We start from the raw sequence: 20,678 nt of genomic DNA, 5'->3' as shown, positions 1-20,678 counted from the left end.
ATGTGTCTGAGCGAACACACAAACTCCCTGAGCGGTCCCTTGGACCACTGTGAGCAACAGCAGACGTGTGCACTGTGGTCATGCCAGCATTGAATCCATCCAAGTTACATGGTTTATTAAAATAATCAAATTACAGCATTTACATTTATGTTAGACTACTTTTAATTAACTGCTTTAGCCCACTTACAATGAAAATGTAAAAAAGATCTTGTTCATGACCTGTGTAGTATGTCAACACTATTGGAAGTAAAAAATAACTTGAACTCCAATTTTGAAAACACAACTTTTTTTTCATTTTTTGCTCTGACTTGTATTATGAGTCTGTGGTCTGGGAGAGAGTCCTGTGACTCTCTGTCTGCAAAATACAGTTTATAATGACCAATGTTGGGCAATTAATTATATAGTTACTTCTTCAAAAAAGTAACTGAGTTATGCAAACAAAGTTTTTTGCAGCTGTTTACCTAAAAATACAGCCAAGGCGGTTTTTTAAATAAACATTTCAAAATATTTACAGAACAATCAGGTGTTCTGCATCAAATTTGATGGCACACAAATTATTTATGACACTCCAACACATAATTTCTGTCCACTATGAGATAAAGGAGAACATCCCAAGCCTGATACCTGCAGGCCTGACAACAGGAGATGTATCACTCCTGTAACACCTGTAACATTCAGCAGTCGCCTCATTGTTCTGACACACACAACAAAACTATTGACTACACTACACACTAACTACACAAGATTTGCGCTAAACGTCGCGAATCTCTCACATCTCAAAACACCGCAGTCACTCCTAAAACTTCCCTCTTCCTAAACATCTAAATGCCATATCACTTTTTGATTGGTCCACATAGTACATTTTTCCACCAATAGGAAAGGGTGGGAGGGGTTCGCTCACAGGCGGAGAGTGCTTTCAAGCGTTTTCCTTTTAAAAAACACCGTTTTTACAGTTTCTTCCCACAGTAAATATAAACAACAATAGTATTCAGGAAGAAAACCAAACATTGCATCTATTTTTTATCATAACTATGGTTTTACGTGTCCTATCAACACAATTTACAAACTGTTATAGTTTTTAAACACAATTTAAAAACTATAACAGTTTTTAAATTGTGGTATAGTCCACACTCTTTCCGTCAATTGTTCCGTCTGTCCTGCTCACATCTCCAATGGTTGTACACGTTGTCATTAACGTGGCTTCACTCCACATCAGCCACGCCGCTTTGCTAGCTAAAACACCGGTGTCGGCACATAAGGACGCTGTCATAGCCTGTCGACGTTGATTAGCTGCATATATATGAATGTGAAGAGCATCATTGGCTGGACTATGGGATAAGGTGGCATCGTTCTAATCCCATACTGGAGCAGCCAGTCACTCACTGACTAACACTGCAAAAGAGAATTGTTAACGTATTTATTTTAATTTCAATTCAGGTTAGATTTTTTTTTGTGTGCAACACAGATTTTCTGTGCGCAGAGACCGTGCCAGCAGTGCACAATTGTGCACGTGCCGAAGCTTAGAGGGAACATTGGCTGCCTGTATTTATAAATTGACCCTATACTTGTAATTTAAGGAAATAATGAAAAGTTAATTCATCAATTTAATGAAATGGGGGAGCTATGCATTTGCTGAATTAAACAAACCAACTGGCAAAACAACTTCACTTGTTTGTCAGTTTCCTTTCCTACAAGAAAGTCATTATTGGATGAGACAATTTCGCAGTATTTCAGAGCTATGGGATGGGGCACTTTTCACACCCCCACAACATATGTCTGGCAGAATATAGCCTTGTGTTTCCTTTTATCGCAGCGATTTCTTAATCACGGGACATTTTTGAATCTCTTTGAAGAAACTGTATCTCCCTGTAGTCTCGCTGCTGGGGTGGTGAAAACCAAAGCTCATTTCACACCTTGTCCTTCAAGCCTCCACTGAGTCTCAGTTGGATGGAGAAGCAAATGGTGGAGGGCTCACCAGCAGAATTCGTCAAATCAAGCTGTGAAGCCAAGCACTGAAGCCTTTTCACTGCAAATCAGTCAGACAACGTGCTGAGGTATTTGAGTTCCTTTTACAGATCTTTTGACGGACACGTTATGGTGGCTACGCATACATGGTTAACGCTCTATAGTCCAACTTCTGTTGTTTACTGTAGGCTGGTAGTGGTTGTGTATGTGTGTGCCACTGACCTTATATCTCTGCCACGATACTGCATAAGCAGTAAACTTAATTATTGCTTATGGCAGTGACTCGCAATCAGTGGTAGAAATATCCCAGGGGGAGTTTTGTTGCCACAGGGTATATGCAAAGATTTGTTCAACTAATCCAACAAAATAAATAAATAAAATAAAAGTATAAAACTGAAATTATAATTTTAATTAAAGAACTGAGTGGACCTGAACAGGCTGGAGAACAAAAGTTACTGTTCATTAAAATTAATGAATAAGCAGTTGAAACAAACAGCCAAAAGGAATGCATAAATGAATAAACAAAAAAAGCATTGGTCAAAAAAAATTAATAAATGATTGAAAGTAGGACTAAAACCAAAGCAGTTCAAATTAAGAGGATGCATAAACAGTTCAAATATCTTGTTAAACAAAGATGTTAAATAGAGTAGCAGGGAAAAATAGAGGTCAATGATGGAAACGGTCCACTGGAATTTATTGATTAACAGTTGATGGTATCCATGTAATTGCTAATCCAGCTAATCCAGGTAAAGATTTGTTTGGAAGAAATACGTAGCTAAGAATAACTGTAAAGACTTGAAATCTTTAAAAGTGATACATTGTTGAAAAAGCCAAACGTAATGGATAACTTGGAAAAACAAACACTCACCAGATGCTTTATTAGGTACAGCTTCCGAATACTGGGTTAGACCACATTTTGTCTCATAACTGCCTTTAATTCATCGTAGCACAGATTCAACAAGATGCTGTAAACATTCCTCAGAGATTTGGGCGCATACTGACAGTTGCTGCAAATTTGTCAGCTACACATCTATGTTGGGAATCTCCTGTTCCCTCTCATCCCAAAGGTGCTCTGTTGGATTAAGATCTGGAAACTGAGGAGGCCGTTTGACATGGCGTGTTATCCTGCTCAAAGCAGCCATCAATAGATGGGAACGCTGTGGTAATTAAAAGGTCAGTATGATCAGCAAGAGGATTCATAGACATTTGCGTGTAAATAATGCACGACACCACCAGCAGAAGCCTAAGCCACTGATACAAGGCAGGACGCATCCATGTTTTCATATAGTTTATGCCAGTTCTGCCCCTGCCTTCCAAATGTAGCAGCAGATATAGAGAGTCGTCAGACCAGGCAATATTTTTGTAATCTTCTATTATCCCATTTTGGTGAGCCCATGCAAAATGAAACCTCAGAAGTGACACCCAGTATGGTCTTCTGCTGTTATAGCTCATCTTCAAGGTTGAACATGCTATGCATTCGCTCATGCTGTTATGCTTTCTTTAGTTATCAGGAGTGTTATTTGAGTTACTGTTGCTTTCAAAGCAGTCTGTCCTTTCTAGTCTGACCTCTGGTATCCACGAGACATTTTTGCACCGAGAACTGCAGTTCTGACCATTCTTTGTAAACCCCACAGCTGGTTGTGTGGGAAAATGCCGGTAGATTAGCATTTTCGGAAATACAGCATGTCTGGGAACAACAACCTGGCCATGCCACTTTTGAAGTCACTTAAATCATTTTTTAACTGTCCTGATGCTCAATTTAAATTTTCTCCAGGTCATCTTAATCATGTCTACTTGTCTAAATGCACGGAGTTGCTGCCATGTTATTGGCTGATTAGATATTTGTGTTAACAAGCAAATGAAATTAAATGACCGGGAGTGTATATATCTTAGTTGGGTTAATAATTAGCTTAAATCCAACTGAAATAACATTGCTTGTTCTGCTGGATGGAAAAACACTTTAACAATATCCACTTATATATGTTAATAACAGTTGGTGGCAAAGGGGTACTTGATTCCATCTGAGAGGCCTGTGGGATACATCAGATGAAAAAGGTTAGGAACTGCTGGCTTAGGACTAATCTATTGTTCATTCTCAGGTAATCGGTTAAATCAGCATTTTGATCCTATTGAAAAGGCCTTAATGAGATTACAAGTCTCATATCTTCTTGTTGCATGTATTTATTTCTCACTAAGGAGTCCTTCAGATAAATGTCAGCTCTCTTTTCATGCAAGTTGTTTAGTACCTGAGGATTTGCATGAGTTGTTTCTTCAGGAAGTGTTAAATTAGAAGCTTAAGAATAAACTTTGATGTGTTTGAGAAACAGCTGCATCATACCGTGCTACAAAAAAGTGTGTTTGGAAATGTTTGCATTTTTAAAAAAAATAGGTGTTTTTGTGATTTGTATTTAATTTGTGTAAATTCCAATTCATGTATGTTATTTGTGATTTTCTCTCATTATGGGTCTGAAATCTTCCCTTCTGTACCTACGTTCTATCCAGACTACGCTCTGAAGAGAATTTATCTTCTCTTTTAATGAGTGATCTCTTTATCGATTTCTTTTCTTTTCGTATGTATCCATGCTTACTCTGACAACAGGGGCTTTGTTCTGGGATTGAACCGAGGTCGTGAGAGTGATGCAAATGGGAAGGTAAATCCGCCCGGAGAGAAACTTGCGTGTTTATTGCTGCAGCGCAGTCAGTCAGAATGTGTTTTGAGTCTGATCCGTATTTGTGGGTTTGTGCGTGCTCACGAGCGCTCAGATGTGTGTGACATTAGCATGTACTGCGAGATGCGTCCAGGTTTTGCAGAGGCTGATTCTCACAGTTAGCATTTTTAGGCTAGTTGTAGAGATGGAATCCTCTCTCTTGTTGCATATTGCACATGCAATTATACCTCTGGCCTCCCAACGTGCCAGCACTGTTATCAGGTAGAAACAGACTCTACTCTTTGCCGCCCGCGTATGCCTGTGAGAGAGTGAATATTCCAGGCGTGCATTTTAACAGTTATTGCACGCGAACTCCAGTCTTTCTAGCAGATTATTCATGAAGTAATTTCTGATTTTCCTTTTTTCCCTGTTTTTGTCTCATATTCCCACAGAACCAAGCAGAGGCCCACTATAAAGGTCACAAGCACGCGCGTAAACTCAAAGCCATGGAGGCCCAGAAAAACAGGCAGCGACGAGCTGGGGAGTCCTCATCCACAGGGCGAGAGCGAGACCGAGACAGAGACCGGGAACGAGAGCGGGACATAAGCAAGACATCTACATCTGAGGCAGCCCTTCCCACACTTATGGATACTTGCTTAGAGGAGGGAACAAGTAGGTATAGTGGCAGAAAGATGGGACGAAGGCATCTGCAAGAGTGTGCTATTTGTAACCGATCCTTCTCCAATCCTCTCCACCTTCTTGATATCACTCTATCACTCTTTGATTCCTCTAACTCCTCTTCTGCTCCATTGCATCTTTCTAAACCCCATCAACCAATCTGCTTCTCACATTATTGACAGTTTCCATCCCCCTCCATATCTTGGCCACCTTTATCCCTTTCTCTCAGCTCCAGTGTGTTACACTTTGAGATTATATCTTCTGTACACCTTATCCCTCATCCTCTTGGCCTCCTATCCCCACTATAAATTCAGACCTCTGAAATTGTAACTCACATTTTTTCCCCTAGAACTTTTCTGAACTGGTCCTCTGTCTTTGTGCCTTGTGATGGATGGAAGGCTCAGATGCTATGGGAATGGGGAAAAATCTGGGATAAAGAAATACTGTGAAAATTCAGGGGCAGACTGGGATCGATCAAAGCCTTACTGGGGCCATTTTTACCCCCTTTGCCTCGACTGCTTGACTTCACCTCAGTTACTCTATGCTCTCTTCTCTCAATCTCAGTTAGATGCAGAGGGTAGTTACAGAACCAGAATTGGTGTATCTGTGCAGCATGAAAAGAAAACCATATATTGCTTGTCCAGAATTGAGAGGGTTCCAGATTGTGGTGAGAGCATTCATTTAATGGGCTGTCAAATAGAAAATAAAGTTAGAAGACATCAAAGGCACTTATCTTCTTTTACAAAAAGTTCAAATGTTTTCACACTGGCAGTGTAAATATAGACATTTTAACTTGTGATAAAGGAATAGAAGTGCATTGGTTTTCTTTCAACAGAAAATGAATGTTGACTTTTTCTCACCGCACAGCTGCAACTTTACCTCAGAGAGCATGAATTGCTCCGGTGGCAGAGTGACTGCAGAGTGAGCCCATTACCATCTCATGTTGCTCTTGTCTAGGTCCACACTTTTCATTTATCCATCACAGCTGATGGGAATGGAGAAGAGCCAGAACACTTTTCCCCCCTCTGTCTTTTAGATTTTTACTTTCCTCCCCTAGAGAAGATCACTGTCTAGGCAGAAATTCAAAATACTCTTGGATGCTAGATGGAAAATCAGAGACGAGATATGAAGGTGCTGGGGTTGGAAAGAGACTTTTTCCACTTCATCCCATCTGACAGACATGTCCACATGCACATGAACACACATACACACACACTTTTTTTTTTTGCCTGGAGCACTTTTTGAGTCTCCTTCAGAAAGGAGAAAGTGGACAAAAGAGTAGAAGCCTGATAACGCTCTCATCAAATATCATTTTAATATTCCACTGTTGCAAAGGAGAGCTCTGAAAGAGGAATGCAACAGCAGAGACGAAATGAGATGATGAGTGGGAAATGAAAGATAAGATGAAATGAATGAAGAACACTGAGGGAAAAGGGAAAGAATACGAGAAAGAGAAAGAACATGGAGGAGGGGGTCAGTGAAGAGAGAAAGTACATAAGTCAATGCTAGTTTTTATGCTGTGAATAATTTTGCAGTTCTAAAGCAATTTTGTGAGGAGGAACACTCTTTAATAAGCCCAATTGTGTGATTGGCCTAATGTGAAATTGAAATGCAGCAGTGCGAGCCAGTGCTGGCATGCACCACAATGCCAAACTGTAATGGAATAGTGCTACAAATTAACACTCTATGAAATGAGTTATATCTGCCATGAAAGTAAAGGCTGGTGAGGAGCTGTCTGAGGCTAATGCCCACATTGTGTGCCATCAGGAGCCAATAACACACCTGTCTGCTATTCTTAGCACTCTGGCTCCCTGGCTCAGAGTAAACAGATTTCTTCTCAACCCACAAGGTCAGCCTCCTCAGTCTCATTAGAAAATGCCTATATGCACATTTAGACACCGTAGACATTCACTACTCGTGCGCCACCTCTCGACATCAGCACTGGATGGGGTTCAAAGTGTATATTAAACACAAGATGTTTTCCAAGAAAATTTGGAGAATTGCCACCATGGAGTGGTGTGGGTAATTAAAGTTTAAGCCTTTTCACAGCACAAATAAGAGAACCAATAATAGCAGGACACATGCATTCATAACAGTATAGCAGGGTGAGACATAAATGCATGTTTCGGTAACCATCCCACAACATGTTGGTTTCTTTAAAGTCTGACCACCTCATCTAGTTGGTAATTATTGTAACCATGATGACAAAGGTCTTCTGAGGATAATGAAGTACTGCTTTTAACCCGAGCCACAGTGTTGTGATTTCATTGTGTAAATCTAGCCATAATTGTGTGAGTTCAGAAAACAGTGCAGTTAGGAAGGCAGTGGCAAACAATGTTATTCTGTAGAATGAACTTATATTTGTTGTTTAGAGGTGCAGTAACAAATGTTGTACAACTTTGCTTTCAAAAAGTGCTTTGAAATGTTGATTAAAAACAGAATGTCCCAGTCTTTTAAAAGCAAAAATATTAGATTTCATAAAAACAGCTGAAGTTTAGTCAGGAGCAATGAAAATTGAAAAAAAAAAAATGTGTGATGCTAACAAAAGACGCCTTGTAGAACTTCACACAGCCATTTGTGTTAAGTAATGTGATTGCCTATTCAAAAGAGCGCATCACAGAGAGGCTGAATCTTTCAAATGTAAAGATGGACAGGGATTCACCTCTGTGCGAAAGAGAGAGCTTGAATTTCAGTGAGGATTTCATTATCACATAACATTAAAAGATTCATAGAATCCATAGAAATCTCTTTATGCACGGATAAGGCCAAAAACATATCCAACTGGATCATGGCTTGAGGGCATTTCGAGCCAGTTTATCATTTACAAAACAAGTATTAAAAAGAAACATGTATGAAAAACATATCTATAAACTCTTAGGAAAATGTATTTTGTCAAAATGTGGATTTCTTTTCATGACTTCAAATGATCAAAAGTGCTCTTCTTGCTTACAAAAATTTAAATTTCTTTCACTTTAAAACAAACTATCCTTTCTTGGAGGGAACCTCAACAGTCCATACATTCAGAAAGGACAGGGAGTTGTACAAAGGGCACTAATCGATGCTTATAAACCATGTCCTATCCTAACAAAGGGCAGCGACTGAGCAAGTGAAGAGAGCACCAGCCTGGTGCTAAGAGACAGAGAGCCGGCATCAATCATGACAAGCATCAATCACCTTTGGCTTTGATTGACTCCACTGTTGAACCTGTCTTTGCTGGGACTATGTCTGTCACCAGTAATGATGATTTAAAGGCAAGAGTTTTCCCCAGAGAAGTTGTTTATGCTCTGAAGCTGCCTTGAATCAGCACTTGCCTGCTAAATCAAGTGCTCGGCGCTTGTATGTGTAAGAGAATTTGTGTTTAATGACGCCAGTGTCCATATTTTTTTGTTATTTTGGCAGTGGTTAAAGTTCTCAGCGGATCAGTCTGCTGAATTGAGAGATCTAAAAGCTATTAAAACCTGTTTTATTAAACTAGACTGTCAAAAGATTAACTATTTAATAGATTAAGTCCTATTCAGATTAAAGAAATATGATGATTACCTGCATATCAGTGATCCATAATTTGCTGCTCTGTAGTTCTGCTCCACAGAAGGCCTGCTAAGAGCCCGCCTTTGATCTGATATTTTGCTAGTTTTGGTCTCTGCTTATAATGTAAACAGTCAGAGGACAAATGGGACAAATGACAATGAGACACAAAAGGCATTTTTGGATGCGTGGCAAAGTCATGGCATTAATATAAGGAAATACTGCTCATCAAAATTGTTACAGGTACCATTTGGCACACCCACCTATTATTAGATGCACATTGGACAGATTCACAGATTCACTCATGGGGCTAACACAAAGATGCTAATTATAGTATGCTCTATTCCACACCTACAAACAGTCACTAATTAATCAATCATAAATTTCACTATGCTGTAGAAGGAACCTGGCACAAACCCACACAGGGAACATGCAAACTTCAGATAGAGACAAGATTCTTCAAACCTACATTAGTCTTGCTGTGAGAGGGTAATACTAACTACTGTCCCACCATGCCACCCCCTAGTCAAATCTGGATCTAAATATTTAATTTGTTAAATTCGACTTCTTCAGCATTTTATTCTTTAGGTGCCAGAAATCTAGTTAGTTTGTCTTAATAAATTACCAAAATGGGCACCAGTTTCATGTTGAATAATTGCATGAATTCTAGACTTATTTCAGCGCTAATGGTGGAAGAGTAAAGGTTTTCTTAGCTGTTGAAATGTAGTGTTTCTAAAAATGGAGATCTTACCCCTGCCGAAACTCAGCAGGGGTATTTGATATTCATCCAGCAGCACAGAGTGAGGTACCTCATGATCTAAATCCTTGGATTTTTGAGGGCTTTGATTCCCACCAACCTCCATGTCTTCCTCTGCTTAATCCACTGATCAGTATCACTCCCCTCTAGAGACTTCTCAGGTGGCCCAGTCTTTCACCAACACTCAGGATCATACCTGCCCCCACCCCCCTCAAGAGGAGCTCAGATCCCTCAAGGGTCACTCTCATTACACCAAGGGGACTGTTTAATCTTGCTTCTATATAGTTTCTTTTTCTTTAGTAGTAATGAGAAAGGAAGACCCTTATCTCCAATGATGAATTTACTCTGGGACGTAAAAAGGAAAAATCAATGGAGCGCAGTTGCACGGAGGGTGGTGTGTGTGTGTGAGAGAGAGAGAGAGAGAAAGAAAGAATGAACACTCTCCAAATGAAAATGGAGATATTCATTGAGCGTAGCACACAGTGCTCTGGGGTGAAGTGCGTGACTCCCTCGGGAGGGCCATGGGGTGAAGGGGAGACGTGTAATGGAACTCCAGTTACTTATGGGGCCAGCAGTCGATGGGTTTGTTTATTTTGACTAAGACTCCAGGTCCACTTGATATTTGAATGGAGAGGGAGAACGAAAAAGGGGAAAGAGAGAAAGAAGAATGGGAGGAGGCTGATGGCATTTACTCACCTAAGCCAAGTGTAATCCAGTCTGTTCCACATGATTTAAAACAAAAGCTGATACTATATCAGAGAATTCCTCAAGGCTACCACATGATAGGTTCTATTAACCTGGCTTTCATCACTTTATCATGAAAAAAATGTTTCTTTGAAGATTTTCATCTGGTGACTGTATATTCCTGTTCGTTGTATGTTAGGTTTTGTGCGCGTCTGATTGTTTTTCAGGCAGTATCATGCTCTGTAGAGATTATATTAATTCTGATCAAACAGCTTGTAGTCAGCCCAGGAAATGATACTTTGCAAATGCAACTATTCATTACAAGTTTAACAAGTAATTACATTTCCACTTTTTAGGCTTCATAGGAGTGTATGGGTAGGTTCTAACCAATTAGACCTCTAAATGTCACATACACTGTACTTTAGACATAGAGGAAGAAATAAACAAGGCATTAAAATTGAAATAAACTTCTATTTATTTGTTAAAGGGTGTCCACACAGTAATAGGCTACCAATGTCAATGAATTTCAGTGAATTATGTAGTAGTGATGTCAAGCAAAATAATAACTAGTGATGCAACATGTTCATGACGAACCATCAGTGATATTTGTTCTTTTTGGCCAATTGCTTCAAGCTAATGTGAACAAAAAACAATCTCTCCACTGAGCTCAGAGGGATTAAACTGTATTTGTTGAATATTGTTAAATAATAATAGTCAGCTATTGTTCTCTTTCCGTTCTTAATGTTTTTACAGGTCTTCAGTCTGATCTAGAATCAGCCAACCTGGAGGTGAAGCCCGAGGAGAATCCCAAGAGCTCGGTTATGCTGACACCTGTATCTGAGGTTTCTTCTATGGAGCTGGTCACTCTTTCCCCCCCTCAGATTTCGCCTTCTTCACAGCTCTCTGAGACAGCTTCAGACACCAGTGCCCCTGAAGTCCCAGATGCTGTGGGATCAACCAATGAGTCAGGCATTCGTGCCGACACATCGAGCACAAATGGGGTGCCTGGTACAGATGATGACAAAGACCCCAAGAAGAGCAAAGCTCACCTCCATTGTCCTGTTTGTAAAGTCACAGTAAACTCAATCTCCCAACTGGAAGCACATAACAGCGGTAAGAGCGTGATGTGTGACCTTGAGGCTTGCACTTTTTTTCTTGAAAACAGAAATGTTCTGAAATCTTTTTTCACATTTTCAACATTTGGTTCAGTGTTACCAAATTATATACTCACACTACAACCTACCTGCCAACTCTCTGCTGTCTATACTAGGTACAAAGCACAAACTGATGCTGGAGGGTCACAGTGTTCTGCCACGACGCAGGGGCAAAGTGGTGGCAGCTCGTGCAGGCTGCAAGAGTAAGCGGCTGGGCAGCAAAGGCAGCGTTGGAGTTCCCAGCAAGAACTTCCAGTGTGAAGTGTGTGAGATCTTTGTGAATTCTGAGACCCAACTGAGTCAGGTAAAATAATTACTAATGTATCATTTACACCTTTTGCCCTGTAAAGGAGGTACTGTTCACATCGCATAAGAGTTGGCATAAATAAAAAGAAACCTATTTAACACGAGCACCACAAAGGGCATCACAGGTTTCTGCTGTTATGTAGGAGGGCAGGGGGACAAAATTCAAGATCTAACACTCTCAGACTTATTTATCCTTCTTGTGTGGTATAAAATGAAATATGAGGAGGGAAACATGGGCTTGGGAAAGTCCTGCAGGTTTCTCAATGCATACTAAGTGAGAATCTTGCTAACCTGGTAGGATTTTGTTCAAAAGGACATAAGAGTGCTATTGACTCTGCAGGGAAAAGCACTCTAGCCCAATCATGCCACTCGGATAAAATGTTGCATACTGTATAATTACTTCACATTCACAGACAGATGATGTGGCCACAGAATTAATTAGAAAACAAAAGTGTCTGCACACACAATTACCCCAGACACCGAGGGTTTAATATTGCATATTGAACTTAAATCACATTGCCCTGTAATGTCACAGTTATAAAAGCTAAAAAAAAATGATGTGCATTAAAGTGATAAATATGAATAATGAGATTTTAAAGACATTACTCGATCCGGGAGACAATTTTAACGTCACCTTGATGGGGGAAATCTGCAAACTTAAATCAAAGCTGCTTCATTTACGGATGCATGAATCAAGCAATTGAAAGGAGGTTGTAAGTGCAGAATACATTCAAGCTGTTATTTTTACACAGATACCATCTGATGCTTTAACTAACTCCTCATTGAGCAATTATTTACCTCTCATTATTGCAAAAGCTTTCTCTATTTGCTCTGGTTATACCAACATCAAACCGGGCTGAGATTGAATTTCTCTGCGTTTGATGTTCATTTACTGCTACATCTGTGTCGTGGGACTGTATATGCTGGAGTGGAAAAGATGCAGGATATGTTGTCATGTGTCAGCACCCAGACTGCTTTAGCCTTAAATGCATTTCACCAGTCTTATATAAACCTCTATCCCATGAGGACGTACCCTTTAACTACTGGAGACAGAGAAGGAGCGCGGCAGAGGTAGAAAGTAATGTGATGTAATTTCTCTTCACTTCAGTCGTACTCAATGCCTATCCATTATTAATTCAGCAGATAACACTTGAAGTTGTTCCACTGTGGTACAACAGATTCTTGTTAGCTTGCTAATGGTATTTCCGCTGGTCTCAGCAGCACATGAATAGCAGAAGGCACAAGGATAGGCTGGCCGGAAAACCGCCCAAACCCAAATTTACCCCCCACAGCAAGAGCCAGCCAAGCTCCAGCTTAGCGGTAAGTCTCAGCATAAAGACACAGGCAAACAAAACACTGTCATGCAAATATGCACACATACACACACTCAAGGAAAACAAACAAAGCATAATTGCCTTTTCTTACAGCAGATATGCTTGGATGTTCTTCCCAAAACTGGAATAATTTCAGTCTAGCTTGTAAACTAATGCATTTTTAAACAACAGTTTTAATTTTTCTCTGTAACAGTTAACTGATTTGACCCAGGCCCAGACAAACATTCAATGAAAACTGCAAACACGCAGATCACTTTACACAGGGTTCACTCAGGGACTTCAGTGTTTTGGTGAGGCAGCATGCTTGTGTGCCTGCAACTGTCATAGAGGTTAAGCACACTTTTGTACTCAGTAAGTCCCCTACCCCTGAGACAGGTCTAAAATAGTCCCCACTGACCAGCTCTGACAACAGCAGCCTGAATCAGCACTCCAGATTAATCATTTCTCTGCTCCTGTCATGTATACACCTCCCCATCTCTCCTTCTCCTCATCTCCCTCCTCCATCCTACAGAACGTGAGATGGAGTGGCTATGCAGGCGTGGCTGTGTCTGCCATGAAGAAAGCATTCAGCCAGTACAACCTCACCTCCCTCTCCTCGCAGGTCAGTGGCAGGAGAGCCTGAGACTGGGGTTGGATTGGAAGGCGAGACTTGCAGCTGGCTGAACTTTAGGCCTGGCCATGGGCAGGGGACTTAGCAGATCTCACAAAGAAGTCATGTTTGCATTAAAGGGATTGTTCTGATTTTTTTTTTTTTTTTTAGATTTGTTTCCATGGTTTACATGAGGTGCTACTTTTTTAACTAGCTAATGGTGATACCAATATAGCAGATGCCACTAAATAATATGGCTCCCCATGTGGCCAGTGCTATATAGCTATATTGGGCTTATCCAGGTATCTTCAAAGTTAACCCTGTGTTTTCGCTATTGCTCCTTATTCACAGGATAATATCACTATGGCAACGTATGCTTTTTGGTTATTTCATTTCATCGATTACAGCGTTCCTTATCGCCAAGACTCATTAATATTGCAGTAATTGTAGCCATCATACCAAAATGATGGATGAAGCATGTTCTGAAATTAAAGTGATTAAAGTTGGTATCATGACAGAGACTTAAATGTTTCTTATCTTGAGACTGTTTCAGGTTTTTCTTTTTTAATTGCCTACAATTTATGCAACATCTTGTGTAAATTTCTAAATTTATTTATGATCAGTTTTATTTGCATTTTCTAAATATTACATTCTTCTTTAAAAATTGTTTTAAACTATTTTTTTGTATTTAAATGTGTAAATGATTTCTCATTCAAGCTATATCATGGCCAGTGATTAAAGCAATTGACCATTGATTAAGAAAAAAAATAAATCAGAACTATCCCTTTAATATTGGAGAGCTTTAGCGTTACAGCCTCCAGCTTAACCCTTGTCCTGATGAAAAAGGCTGAAGTGCATCCATGCTGTGGTCCTAGATTTCAGCTGTTGTGTACAGATCTATGGAAGTTAGGCACCTCTGAATAATTTAATATTTTGTTGATTTTCAAAATGAAAATAAGTAAAAAAGCAACAACAAAAAACCCCCTCTGCAAAAACACATTAAAAATGAGCATTTTTCAATCGTTAACGCACTGTTATTATTATTTTATTTTGAACATACTTGTGCAGATGTCTCTGAACTTCAACTGACTCTGAAGCAGGTCAAAAATGTCCTTTCAGACTTTAATAAACTCTGTGATTCATCAAAATTCACAACCTGGGGACTGCTATGAAGTAAAAAAAAAAAAAAAAAAAAGTGAAGTTAAAATGAAGCAAATACAGGGACTGTAAAGCGATGTCAGAGCACTTCCAGCTTGCAAGTTTTCTTGTCTGAAATGTAAATTTTAAAAATGACAGTTGAGGAGAACTTTGGATCTGACGGGAAGAAGAAAACATTCAGATAAATCTTAGGCATAGCAAAACCCTGCAAATGGCTGTAAAGGAGCTGCAGGAAGATTTAGCTGACACATAAATGGCAGTGCACACTGCAGTGTGCAGCAGTCATGAATAAAAGGACCTACATATAGGAGTCAAAAAAACAAAACCTCACCTACACCCATATCACAAAGTTCATTATTTAAAGTATGAAAAGCAACATCTGGATAAGCTAGAGGTTGTTTTTTGGATGTGCTGTAGACAGATAAGGGAAAAGAGGGGCCCTTATGCCGCAATTACCCAAGGATGTCTTTGGAAGGGTAAATAAAGGAGCAGCATTTGATGAAATACTAAAAGCAATGCCAAGGCTTAAGAACAAGGATGGAAATATTCTGCTTTGAGGTTTTGTGACAGCCAGTGGCACAAGCCATGGATAAACAGAAGAAAATATTCCATAAAATGTCAGAAGATTCTGGCTACAAATCTAATACAGTCTGCCAAGAGAGCAAAACTGAAAGACGCTGGCCTTTTCATTAGGACAATAATCCAAAATGTACTTCAAAATCTACTGTGACTACCTAAAGAAATTCAACTTAAAGCTTCTGAAATGGGAATTACCATTCCCTGACTTGAATATCATAGAAAATCAGTGGGTTCCTAAACATGCGTTGCATATTGCAAGGACCGAGGAAGTTATGATAAGTGCCAAAGGTTGTTACTAAGTAATGACGTATAAAGGTTACTGCACCGCTGCACATGCAGATTGCACAGTCTATTAATTTTTAGCTTAATAACATGAACAGTGCTTAAACTTTGAAAACATTTTTAATGTTGGCTGTTTTTGCAGTGTTATTACAAAATATGGATTTTAACTAGAGGTGCCTAATGATTCAAGCCATCAGGAATCCATGTCTGTTAGTAAGAACATGTACTACTCTGCTGCAGCTCTGTGTGGAAAAAGGGCCATGGCTTTGGGAGACATGTTTGTCCAGTAAACGTGTTCTGTCCTCACTGTGTTCTTCTCTCACTTCTTGCCATTCCCCTTCCTGTTTTCTCCAGACCAAACTGGCCTTGCAGAAGCAGCTGACCAAGAGTTTGACAACTGGCTTCCTGCCCAGCCCCCTCACTCCGCCAACTCTGTGCACAGTGGCAACTAACCCACTGGCGTTGCGCCACCCAGTGGGTACAACCACCTTCATCCAGACCCCATTCCTGGGCCCTGCACTGTTCAGGCCTGCTCCGGGGCCCCTGCGGGCCACACACACACCTATCATTTTCTCCCCCTACTAAAGACTTGACCCACTTCCCATTTGAGCTCCACCCCTGTCCCTTTACCAAATCCAAGGCCCTCCTTAAGTGTGACCCATACAACAAAGGCCACACGCAAACTATGCAGCCTGCCTGACTTAAAATGGAAAGCGTGCACAACTTCAAACTCTCGAAAGGCCATTAGGCCTAAGAGCTGTTCTTAAAAAAGGCCAAGATCCCCCATCATGCCTTCTTTCTGCTCCTCTTAAAATTACCCAAGGAGCAGGACAGGCCTCCAGACAGTGACTGGTGAACTGAGGCCGCTTTTATAGCCATTTCATGGGTCAACGTGGTTTGAATTATGAATATTATTGTGTAATTTATTAGAGAACAAATATAGACAAGTCTAGATGTATGTTTAGTGTGGTTGCCACAAAATAAGGTCCCTTTACTTGATGCTCTTATAAAAGATTTTTAACGTATTGGTTTGGAGGTTTGATGAAAGGTCATCATAGGTCATTAAAGCAGCTGATCCCAATCCAGATGGTTGCACGTGCCACTCTCAATGATCAGCGTCTTCAGCGAAGTCGCTTAAAGGATCAACTGAGGTCAAATGCTGAGGTTACGTTGCAGTTGGGATACGGCAATTGTTAAAGCAACTGTCTGGAGAATTACCTCCACTTAACTTTGAGCTTTTATGAAGGATAAAAGTGACTGCTATTTGTGGATAGAGTGTGAATCAATAACTACATACAGTATACTCATGTGTTAAAACCTCATTAACAACATTTTGCACCTCCAGCCCTCAACCAAATACTGTTTTCCCAGCCCTTAACTCTTACGAATAAAACACGTCTCTCTTTTTCTTTCTGAGTCACAGCCACAGTCATAGCCCTCCAGATTTCTTTCCGTTCCCGTATCCCCAGGATTAAGCAGTCATTACAGTCCAGAAAAGGTCAACCTGTCAACTTGACTTTCTTTCAATTTGCAAATCTGTCTTCAGAATGATTTTTGCCCCAGTGCATCATTCACGCAATGCAACTTGTACATTATGTTCTTGCCAAGCTGGCGGCATGACAACATTTCTGCTGCTATGGATGTCTTATATTGCAAAACGCCATAGTTTCTTTCCCCTCATGACTGCTGTTCTTCTTTTCCTCCACCCCGCTTTCGTCACCTCGCTGTTGCCCTTGATTTTCTCTGGCGTTATCTCAGCATGAGATGATGAGCAGCAGGGAAAGCAACCCCCCTCCCCCTCCTCCCTCCCCCGGTCACAAGCACAACATCGCACACATAATGAAAACACAATGGATAACTTGAAGACTTGATGGGATTTCAGAGCTTGATAAAAAGTTTGGATGACAGTAGGTGGGGAGGCTGCTCAACCAGTATTTGATTGACATCTTCTTGCAGTGTCTGCACACACACGTGGGCGGGAACAAAGCACAGTGCCATGGCAACCACATTAAAAGCACCTTAAAACTAATTTACCTAAAAAGCAATGGAAATTGTGTTTATATTAAGCTTTTTTTGTGTATGTTCTATGATCCCATGTCAATTTTAGTGATAATTTTTTTGGGGAAAAAAAACAATCAGGTGAGAGCGATCACATTATGGTTTATTAAGGACTATGATAAGTCTCACATTTAAAGCAATACATTCAATATGTTTATGTTTATGATGTGTTTCCAGTGTATCAATGGCTTTATCTATTCTCTACTGTAAACACCTGTAATGATGTATTATGTATTCCAACACAGCCAAGGGCCAACTCTGATATGTCAGCGAAGAGTCATTTGAAATATTGGGTTGTCCCGGTGCTGCCCTTGATGCTTGATGCTCATGGTCAGTCTCCACATGTTGTGACTGTGGGCTGAGCCGTTCCATTTATAGCTGCTCTTGCGCTGCAGAGAGGGTGCTTCAGCGCCATATGACATTGCTGTTTCACTCTTTAGTGGAGCAGAAGACCCTTTGTATGACTTCCACTGAGCAAAACATTGCCGTCATAGTGAAGTGTTTTGGATAAGTGTCACAAGTGCAACATCAAATGTCATATTGCTGTTTATGCTAGTGTGCCGTCTCCCCCTCCCACCCTGAATATCTGTTGACATTCACCCTTCCTTACGCCAAAATGGACACTTGACAAGATCTCACGAGGACTCGGAGCGCACACACAAGTCATCCTTCCCTCGGTGCTCATACCAAATCATGTTCTCTTAAATTACAGTAATGGAGCAAATCCTATGCATTTCCCATTGTGCTACACGTGTAGTTGTGTGTGACACAGCAGTGCCATCTGTCGTGAAAACCCTATAACTGCCATGTACTACTAGAGCTTGTGATCCAATGTACGTTTGTGTTGAAGGATCCCCCAAGCCTTTTTTTTGGACAGGCAAAGCCACCGGGTCTCCCTCGCCATACTAATATGATTCTCCCCAGTCGCACTACTCAGTGAACCAGCCAGCCTTTAATCTTCACTGTATGTTTGTTTGTTTCTCTCGCTCAGTGGGAACTCTGACCTAAAGAAGTGAAACATTTTCTTAATATAAAGAATCTAGAGAAGGCAAATTATATGTAGAAATCCTAGAGTAACTATAGAGATTTTACCAGAGTTGCTATCGTTATCTGTATCATAAAGAATTGCTATCATATAAGAGAGTAGATTATGTTACCGTAGGCTCATACAGGGAAAGAACAAATGCTTTGCTTTATATTTTGTTTTTTGTTTACATGGTTTTTGCCGAAATGGTTTTTTTTTAAAGTACAAGAGAATATTTAAACAAATTTTTTCAGTGTGTTTTTTTTCTCCTTGTTGACAATGACTTAATTAATAATGTAATTTTAAGGCCTTTTCAGATCCTAATGTCACATTAGCCAGGCCTTCTCAGGGGTGACAGGTTGAGCAACTGCTAACATGACCATCCATTCAGGGTATCCCTCCAAAGCTCTAGAGAGCAGGAAACACTGTACAAATGGATGGATTGACAAAAAACAAAATAAAAAAATCTTACAGTGCTGTACATTAGAGAGAAAGGGGTGGATTTTGGAAAATAAAGATTTTAGAACTTTGTGTGTATGTTTTTTAGTGTTTATGGAATAATATCTGTGTGTGTGTGTGTGTGTGTGTGTGTGTGTGTGTGTGTGTGTGTGTGTGTGTGTGTCTTGGATAAAAATGAAAAACAGACGCATCCCAGAAGGCAGAACTTTAAATCAGACTGATATTTGAGCAAAAACAATATGTGTGTGGGTGGGCGAAGAAAAAAATGGCAGAAAACTCAGGAAGATGGTTGCTAATGATTAAACGGTGACAACACAAATGCTTAGAATTCTGAAGATCAATATTTCACTTACAGTTACATTCCATACAGTTGAAAGACGCTTCAGATGTTAACAAAACACCACTCCTTTTAAACACTCTGCCAACTGAAATAAAAGGTGCAGGTTTTCTGGCTTTTCAGAAAGTGTGCAACACCCTCACAGCATCTGCTCATGTGGTATCCCACAGCTACCAGCTTCTATCCATTTCAGGAACAACTTCTTACAGCTAGACCGGTGACACGAAGTATAGGTGGGAAAGCAAATGGAAACAGTTTACAGCTACTGTGTCTGGGCACTGCTGCATTTGTGGCACACAGAGGAGCGATAGAGTAATATACCTGAGTGGCTGATATGGTTTAGAGACAAACTAATCTTCTTTATCTTCAGATGAGTCTCCACAGATGGCCAAAATAATACATTGTATTACCTCCAGCAGTTGCGAAAGATTTAATGCCAAACAATGAGTCCTCCTGGATTGTGGAACAGCAGATCACTGCTCTTCCACATTTAATATGTATTTGCCAAAATGAGACACTGTTGCCTGTCTGTGCTGTTCTTATTGAAGCCAGCTTTGAAATACCGAAACCAAGCAAAGGAGCATCTGGTCTGGACTCCTCGCGTGAGAGTCGATAATCGTGCATTTAGCTCAGTTTGGTCTGTATTAATTTCCCAGTTTCTTTAATGTTTTATTTGATGAGAAGCCCTTGAATTGTATATTGATGTTTCCCTTTACGCCTCAAGCCAACATGTCAGCCCTTCCTTTGTGGAAACAGCAGATAAGCACAACATTAAGCTGGCCACCTCCTGCCGTGCCAATCAAAGAAAAACCATTGGAGCCTGGCACTTACTAGAGCTCAGTGATATGGCAGAAGGATGCGATGACCTTGCTAAGCTGTGACACTGGTGTGTCTGCCATATTGATCCATTATCTTATCTGACTGCTCTCCAAGGAGAGAGTGACACTCTTGTCTCCTGCTGCGGTCAAACACTGCTCCTTCAGTCAAGAGTCAAGCTACACTGCTTCTGTGTGTGTGTGTGCGTGCATGTGTGTGTTTATGTAGTTTTGTTTGATTTTTAATAATTTATAAGATGAACATTTTCTGTAAGATTGGCCTTAATATTCTTTCCATGAACAATTATACACGTATCTATATTATT

At 40.3% G+C, this 20,678-nt stretch overlaps 1 protein-coding gene across 4 annotated transcripts in view; it reads left to right on the top strand.

The window, feature by feature from the left end:
- Positions 1–19,272, top strand: part of znf385c (zinc finger protein 385C) — a 147,255-nt gene extending 127,983 nt beyond the window's left edge. For 3 of the 4 annotated variants that reach the window (XM_026164371.2, XM_026164372.2, XM_026164374.2), the window contains 6 exons: positions 5,066–5,285; positions 11,011–11,370; positions 11,528–11,715; positions 12,939–13,037; positions 13,563–13,652; positions 16,014–19,272. In XM_026164371.2, coding sequence (XP_026020156.2) covers positions 5,066–5,285; positions 11,011–11,370; positions 11,528–11,715; positions 12,939–13,037; positions 13,563–13,652; positions 16,014–16,244 — 1,188 coding nt within the window. In that variant the 3' untranslated portion in view covers positions 16,245–19,272. The remainder of the gene's footprint in view (positions 1–5,065; positions 5,286–11,010; positions 11,371–11,527; positions 11,716–12,938; positions 13,038–13,562; positions 13,653–16,013) is intronic. The other variant, XM_026164373.2, reaches the window with a different exon arrangement.
- The last annotated feature ends 1,406 nt before the right edge of the window (positions 19,273–20,678 follow it).

Source organism: Astatotilapia calliptera, chromosome 4, assembly GCF_964374335.1.
Source record: "Astatotilapia calliptera chromosome 4, fAstCal68.1, whole genome shotgun sequence".
Classification (NCBI taxonomy): Eukaryota; Metazoa; Chordata; class Actinopteri; order Cichliformes; family Cichlidae; genus Astatotilapia; species Astatotilapia calliptera.
Note: the sequence above shows the minus strand (reverse complement) of the source record. Positions and strands in the feature narration are given on the sequence as shown.